At 34.5% G+C, this 8377-nt stretch overlaps 1 protein-coding gene across 1 annotated transcript; it reads left to right on the top strand.

Moving 5' to 3' along the window:
• The first annotated feature begins 705 nt into the window (after positions 1-705).
• On the top strand, positions 706-6761 carry LOC108774727 (uncharacterized). The gene is made up of 6 exons (XM_018540897.1): positions 706-911; positions 3812-4001; positions 4101-4291; positions 4560-4839; positions 5072-5701; positions 5791-6761. The coding sequence occupies exons 2-6, from the start codon at positions 3967-3969 to the stop codon at positions 6719-6721; spliced, it is 2067 nt and encodes a 688-aa protein (XP_018396399.1). The 5' UTR covers positions 706-911; positions 3812-3966; the 3' UTR covers positions 6722-6761.
• Positions 6762-8377: the final 1616 nt, after the last annotated feature.

The raw sequence follows: 8377 nt of genomic DNA, 5'->3' as shown, positions 1-8377 counted from the left end.
GAATTTTAACCTATCAGAAATCATATACCGTGGAATAAACAGTGTGTGTTAAGTTAGAATTAATTAACTTTTTAACTTAACTTTTAACTTTTTAATTTAGCACTACCCAACCCTGGTTTTATATTGAAACTTTTATAAGAGCGAACAATATAAATCTCATTTTTGTATAATTTCTAATTTATTATTTTCTATAATCTTTTATAATTTCGAACCATCATTTATTATTTATGTTAATATCTCCAATTAATTTTTAATATAAAAGACACAGTCGCTACTTTTTCAATCAATTCATATCAGTGCGGTTTATCAATATTATCATTATGTAAAAAAAAATTGATAAAATATTCTCTTTATAAATAAATTTTATTAATCAGAGAAAATCCGCAAGCAGAGATAAGTATTCAATCGCAAGGATGCGTTTCGGTAAGGATCGTCGCGCGCATCGCGAATTGGGTCGGCAGGCGCAGACCGGCGCAGGTCGCGGACCGGCGCAGCGTAGAAGCGGAGATGCATTGATGGTCATCATCGACGACGACGACGGCGACGACGACGGCGGCGACGGCGACGTATGCGCAAATCTCCGTCAGTCAGTGACGGAATTGCCTGGTCGCAGCGTGGGTGGCACGCGCGCGCGTTGGCACGGCCAGCTCTCGATTCGATTAAACTTCGCAGTAACCCTCGTCCGTCGCGAGCGGGGGTGAGACTTCGTGCTGTGGTTTGTTGTATACACCGAGCGTGTGTCATTCTCGTCGTGCGCGCGTCAATATCGCCGTCGCGGGAGGCGAATCCCGCGAAACGTGACGACTTGTGCCTCCGCATCCCGATATAATAATCGCGAGGATTTATACTCGCGGGAGATTTGCTGCCTTCTGTTCGTACGACGTCACGCCGGATCAACGCGGATGCGAGAGGTAATTGAAAGGAACTTCCCGAGGCTATTTCGCATGACTGTATGTGCGCGTGTGAATGTGGAGATATAGGTACTCAGCGATTGCGTTACGTGATATCGTCGCTTTGTGCTCTGCGCTGGGAGTATGAATGTGCAATGTGTATCTGTGCGGTGTATTTTGCAGATACAAGTCGCTGCGATTTAAAAATTCCGTAAGCTTCCAAAATACCAATCTAATGGACTGTTTCAGAATTTCATTTATATTATCGATGTAGAAGCCGAAACATGTAATGTAATATAATGTCAATATCGTTAACATCATTGTTTAAACATACATTGTTAACAACATCTATTTTGTTTAAACATACATCTATTAAAATTCTATGTTATAACATCTTAAAAATTTGACATTTAAAATTATTTTAATTTTTCTTGACTCTTATATGCCCTTTATTTACATTTTTCAATTTATTTATTAAAAAGAGTCCTTATACATATATTTTTATTCATTTATATTCTGAATAAATATGAATTTATGAAGCTTTGATTGAAATAATCACAAAGATAATCAAATTAATCATAAAATGAAATCAGAAACATATTACTGCAGCTGTTTGCATTTCTAAAGCTTAATTTATAAAAATTGAAATTTTTAATAATTCAACAATCTTGTCTAAAAAAAGAATTATGAATTTATCAAAAGCTATATCCGCATGTGAAAGAAACAGTACGATTTTAATTTTACATGCAAATTGTCTCAGAAGGAAAGTACTCCAGGAGGTGATGATATCTGTCATTTTAAGTAAAAATGTTTATACGAACGTGTGTTCTATTCCAAACAGTTTTTTAAATTGAATGTGTAGTTGCAAAATTACTATTAAAAATAAGATATTATATACTTTTTCTTCTTTGAATAATTTATTAAGTTTTTAAAGTTTATAATAAATTTTCCATCATCAATAAATAAATAAATATAGCGCTCGTTTGTTTGCAAAGCAAAAAATATTTTAATTTAAATGACTACGTGACGAACAAATAGATATTTAAATAGATAAATCATTTATGACTATTTAGTAAAATGACGTACTATTATTACATAACACATAAATGCATAAATAAGTTTCGATTCACGGAGTCTTCATCAGCTCAAAATTAAACATATAAATATATGGTACAAAATTTTAATATATCCTTTTTTGAACCTCAAAACGTAAGGTAATAAAAGGTCAAGTCAATAAACTAGATAATAGTCTCCATCCGCACATAACGTGGCAATTGAAGATACTTATACATATCATTTGGAATGATAAATGTAGTTAATTAACGTCAAGATGTAAAATTCCAATAACAAATACGTCGTTTGACGGCGAGAATCACGTTTAAGTTCAATGTATAAAGTATAATATATTGTCAAAAGTGTATAATTAATCTAGACAATTAAATTCAAATCAAAATCTAAAAAAAAATATTAACCATGCAAACAAAAATAATAAATTGAGACTTATCCCTACTGAAAAAAATCACATCACAAATCAGTTACATAACGAAATCGTGTAATTAAAACAAGTAAATTACATAATGGATTGTCCCAAATTATTGCCTTATTTTTAAAATCACGTAATTTGAAAAATCATATGATGTTAGAAATAATATCATCTGCTACGTGATTTTATAGTTATCGAGTTTTAAAGAATTAAATAATACAAAAAACAAAGTAAAAGGTCGAGCATTTGCCACGCACTGTGTATTTTTAATAAAAGAAAATATATGTAATTTTCACAAACGCCATCCAGTGCGTGGCAAATGCTCGACCTTTTACTTCGTTTTTGTATTTTTAAGCCACTAAACAGATTTATCTTTTAATTAAATAGTAGTGTGACGGCCCACCACCAGAGGTCCAAGGAAGAGATTCGCGCCAATTTCTCGCATGTATTCGCGAGATCCTTTCATATAGAACCTCGATTTCCTCATCACTTAGATTTGAGAATTTATTCAGATACGCTTGGTGGAAGAGTGGGTACATCACAGAAAAAAAGCCAGGCAAATGCGAGATCCCTGCAGATTTTTCTTTGAAGAATTGTGAAACTGTTTGTAAATTTTGCAATGATATTGCAATAGTGAGATGAGCTGGTGCAATGAGTCCATGTGTATACAGCACTTCTTCGTAATCACAAACGAAAACGCTCCACATTATTGTACTGAATATAAAGTGTTGAACAATGAATATAAAGTGTGAACCACATCTAATAATAATAATAATTTTATCTCCAGCTCCTTTGTATGCTTCACTTTAAGGCCAATTCTACAATGTGCTTTTTGTTTCCTGTTTCTTGCTGTAGGTCTCTGTTTGTCACTTGCCTTTTTCATCAAGAAGGCAAGAGACAAACAACAAGAAACAGGAAACAAAAAGCACATTGTAGAATTACCATAAAAGGTCTCGAAAATAAATAAAAAATGTTTTCCAAAAAAGAAAAGGGAAAACAATAGATTAAAAGAAAAGGGAATAGTTTCTCGCCACCTTCACGTTGGTTATTCCTGGATTTGGCAAAGAGTGTTTAGATAGGAAAATTTTATATGTATGGCGTGCGTGAGTAAGATATTGATGTATTAGTGATGTGCCGGTCGCGTTTAGCAGACTCAACAGTTTTATGATTCTTCGCTGAGACAGGACTATTCCTTTAGATCTAAAAGTATAATCCAATCAACGAGAGATTAATCGTAAAATGGTTGCAAAACTGTTGAATCTGCTGAACGCTTTTTCCAATATGACTAATCGTTTTTGAGATCCTCTTAATTATCGCTGCTAAATTAGTCAAGCTGAAAGAGAAAGAAAGTATTCACTGCGAATAAAGGAAAGTCTTTGATAAGACCTTGAATAATGCCTCATTTTTGTAATAAGATATTGACAACACTCGATTTCAGAACAAGGCTCATCATCGGATCAGAGTGCGGCGGCTACTCGATGACCGTGTTCCTTTGTCGAGAGGACGAGGAAGTCCAGGACGAAGAAAATAGTGATTCACGGAAAGATGGATGTTTATGTCGCAATTGGCGACGTTATGCAAGAAAATTAGGAGATGAGTGGCGAACTGTTGAGATGTCCTTCACAAGGGTAAACCAATTGCCAAATATAACGAAATTCATATAGAAGTGCAATGAGACTCGCAAAATGATGCGGAAACACTTTTGATTTCCCGTGATCCTAAAAAAGGCGTGACCACGACAACATAATGTGGAAGGCGAAATGGTTACGTTTCACTGAATGCTTCTGCCGAAAGCCTGGCCTCGTTCTGGTTTTACCGTGTCTGATCGTTATCATCCTTTACTTCATTTCCGACGATGAATACGAATACGACGACGTTCTACAGTATCCGTTCTACAAGTCGTACAACATCGCTGAAGGTAAGTCTTATTTGTATTGTCTTACCTTCTCATCATTTGAATACTAACGTGTATTTTAATCGAGATTCTATACAAAGATATTACGCGTGTCAAAGCACTTACGAGAATTTTTGCGAATATCTATATAGACCTCTGACGGCGGGTCGATATATAGTAATATTCTTCGCAATATTTATTCAATGTAAGAATACCGTCCTATTAATCAATATATGTAGTCCTCCCCAAAATATTATACATATTATATATATTGAATTATGTTTGGCGATAGGTATGGTGGACGGTTACCTCGTATGGAATCCGAAATGTCATATGCTGTCCAAAAAGCCTTTGGATCCGTCCATCGTGAAATTCGTGAGGAAGGAAAAACTGGAGAAATGCCCGAACGATCGTATCCTATCGCAAATTTCGAGGGAGCCTAACGGCAGCATGTTCCTTTCTCTCGATCCTGCCATAAAAACCATGCATAGCGACGTTACCTGCTGCTGGTCATCCGTAGTCAGGCCCAAAGTGGATAGACCCAAGAAGGACAACTACGACTCTACGATATCGTAAGATTTAAATCATCGTCACTCTTTGCATTGAAAGTTCCAGTGTCATCTTAAAACAAAAAGAATTAAGAAAAGAATTAAGTGGCAAGAATTACTTTGTTTATTTATTCACGATATATTGTAATAAAAAAAAAAATTGTATACTTGAAGAGATTGAAGTCGCAAGCTCTATTTGGCCTATACAATTAGAAATTTTCCTGGAAAACACTTGCCGATCCTTTCTTCCCAATAGAGTCAAGCAGTGCGAGAACTTCACGGGACAAGTGATGCTTCCGCGCGAAATGGAAGTGGCATACGTATCGTGTAAGGTGAAGGCGAAATCGAAGCCCAAAGCGAAGACGAAGAACACGAAGCTGTCAACTAATACGGTGTATGAGAACGTTCACGCAATCTTGAACCCGGAGAAGGTACGCGAACGCATAGATCACAATGGCAGCCAGCCCGGAAACTTTTCAAGAAAGTTGAGCGTGCTCGTCCTCGGCATCGACAGCGTCAGTCGGCTAAATTTCTACCGAGCTATGCCGAAAACCGAAAGGTATCTACGCGAGACTGGTTGGATCGGTCTAAAAGGCTACAATAAAATCGGCGATAACACGTTTCCGAATTTGATGGCGATTTTGACCGGTCAGACGCCACAACAAGCATATTATCGGTGCAAGCCGACAGTGGCTTATAAACTCGACAACTGCCCTTTCCTCTGGTATAACTTCCGCAATGCTGGTTACGTCACGGCCTATGGTGAGGATGAAACTGTCCTCAATACGTTTAACTACCTCAAGGTTGGCTTCGTCGAGCCGCCTACGGATTACTATTTGAGACCCTATATGCTGGCCAGTGAGAAACTTCTTAAAATCAAAAAAAGGTAATAATTTAACTATTATATTACCATGCAAAGCAATAATATGATTTTTTTGCCGACTGACGAAACTTTTTCGTTCGCGCCGTTTACAGATTCAACATGAAGTACTGTACAGGTCCCAAATTAAGCTTCGAACGAATCTTCGATTACGCGGTGAATTTTGCCCAAACCTTTGTCGGCGTGCCATATTTCGGATTCTTCTGGACAAACACGATCAGCCATGATAATATGAACGGTATTTCGTCGATGGACACTCGTGTGTTGCAGAAATTCGAGTTTTTAGAACAGGAGGGAATATTGAACGATTCGATGATAATCTTTCTGAGCGATCACGGTATGCGCTGGGGTGAATTTCGCAACACCTTCGTCGGCTGGTACGAGGAGAGATTACCATACATTTACATCTGGTTACCCGAATGGTTCCGCCGGAAGAATCCCGAGGCTCAACAAGCTCTTGCGGTGAATCAGAATCGACTCACCTCGCCGTTCGATCTCTACGAAACGCTACGCGATGTTCTTGCTATAGGAGGTGGTGATGCTAATTCCAGTCCGGGATGTTCTACTTGTCAGTCCCTTTTCATGCCTGTTCCTAAAGAGAGAGGCTGCCAGGACGCAGGTGTGGTTTATCATTGGTGCACTTGCACAGCTTTCAAGTCGATTAACATCAATGACAGAATCGCTAATGGTGGCGTGCAGAAATTTCTGGATCATATTGAGAGTATTGTAAAAAATTACAAGGACAAAAAGGGCCGGCGATTGTGCGCGCGGCTCACGCTAAAGAAGGTGCATAGAGTGGATCAGGTAATCGACTTCGGCGTGGAAGCCGATAACCTGTCCAGCATCACATATTTTTACATGATTCAGACAGCTCCCGGTAACGGTAATTTCGAGGTAACCATCAGGTATCACGGTGATGGCAATTATACTCTATCTGATAGCGAAGTCAGCAGAATCAATCCTTACGCCGTGAGCGCCAAATGTTTAAATCGCGGCATGAAGCAGTATTGTCATTGCGTAAAGTAGACATAAACTCACCAAAATTTTGATTTTATACGCGTTGTATCACAACTTTATACTTCATTGACATTCCGTTGTATCTAATCAACTAAATCGATTAACTTTTTTAAGCTATAACTGCCTTATAGGCGCAAAATATTTTTTAAATGTTATATAATAAATATTATTAAAAAATTAAAATAAGTTCTTATATTTTAAGAATATTGTAGATTTTTTAACATTGTGAGAGTATTCTATGGATGTTAAGTTGTTATATTCACTTATATAATATTTGATATATTTCCTTTGAGACCCTTATAATATATTATTAAAATATTTTTTAATATTAATTATTTTTGTAAATAAAAATTATTTTTAGTTTCTAAACATATACTTATATGTATAAACTAAAAACCGGTATGACAGTTTTATACAAATTATTATAAAAAAATGTTATATTTTTTAATGTTCATACTATATTACAGTAATATTGTATTAAATCATGTTACTTTCAATAATTATATAATATGATATTATCAGGAGTAGATATATAACCATCCATTAATATTGTATTTCACGAATGTTTATTAAATATTAAATAATTTTGTATTAAATTTATAAAAATTAAGGGCTACAAGCCATAAAGTTAATTTATTAAAATGAATTACATGTAACAATAATTAACAATTTTTTTAATGTTATTTATTATAATTTCATTAAATTATTATATGTAATTCTAATGAATAATTCTTAAAATGTTACATTTAATTTTCCGGGAATACATGTCTAAAGTATTTGAGGTTAATATTATATACAATAATATACATTCTTTAATATTAAATAATATTATGCGCCTATAGGGTGGCTTTGAAAAAACATTATTTTTAAATTGAAAATATATGACGGTAAAGTATTCAGACATTATTTTAAATAACTTTCCTAAAACGTAAAATTTCGCGATGCGTTCATATCGCGATGATGTCGCAAAACTTTTCAAGTTTTACTTTTATGTTAAATATTGTACTTTTTTATTTAAACCGTACTTTTTCCGTAACGATCGATTGAATTTAATTACTTTATTAAATATATACTATTGCACGCAATCTTGAATCGAGTTTTGTGAAAATATGTGAGGTATGATTTGTTTGGTATATATATATCGAATACAAAAGTTTATTACCTCATCTCAAGAAACTAGAGACCTGAGTGGATATATATGTTTATTTACTAAGAATAGTTGAGACTAGAGTTCTCTAAGCTGTAATTTAACATTTAAATAAGTGATAAAATATAGTCAACATTAATGAGTTAAATTCATTGATCTTTCTAAATACGTAAAATTATTATTAACGAATAAAAATTAAATATAAGCTAAGTGCCAAAAATTATTAATTATGATATAAGAAACATATAATGTTGCATATATTTAAATTTATAAGAAAATATGGTGCTAGAGATATTTAAAGTATTATTAGTCAGAATATTAATTTAAAACAAATTCTAGGTTACTCGAGCTGCGCTGGAAATTAATAATGTCCGACTAAGATTTCATATTTCAAAATTTTAACATTGAAAATGATCATGTAAAAAAAAGTCGAGACGTTTGTATTTTATTAGTCAATTGTAATTATAAATAATAAAAGGAAGACGAATTAATAAAGAGCATATAATTTCAGAACATAA

This window comes from Cyphomyrmex costatus, unplaced genomic scaffold (genome assembly GCF_001594065.2).
Source record: "Cyphomyrmex costatus isolate MS0001 unplaced genomic scaffold, Ccosl1.0 scaffold273, whole genome shotgun sequence".
NCBI lineage: Eukaryota > Metazoa > Arthropoda > Insecta > Hymenoptera > Formicidae > Cyphomyrmex > Cyphomyrmex costatus.
Note: the sequence above shows the minus strand (reverse complement) of the source record. Positions and strands in the feature narration are given on the sequence as shown.

Excerpts from the sequence above, each read along its gene's own strand:
- LOC108774727 (XM_018540897.1), top strand. The coding sequence starts at position 3,967 with ATGAGTGGCGAACTGTTGAGATGTCCTTCACAAGG. Across the intron at positions 4,002-4,100 it reads TTGAGATGTCCTTCACAAGG|GCGTGACCACGACAACATAA; the intron begins GTAAACCAATTG and ends ATCCTAAAAAAG. Across the intron at positions 5,702-5,790 it reads CTTCTTAAAATCAAAAAAAG|ATTCAACATGAAGTACTGTA; the intron begins GTAATAATTTAA and ends CGCCGTTTACAG.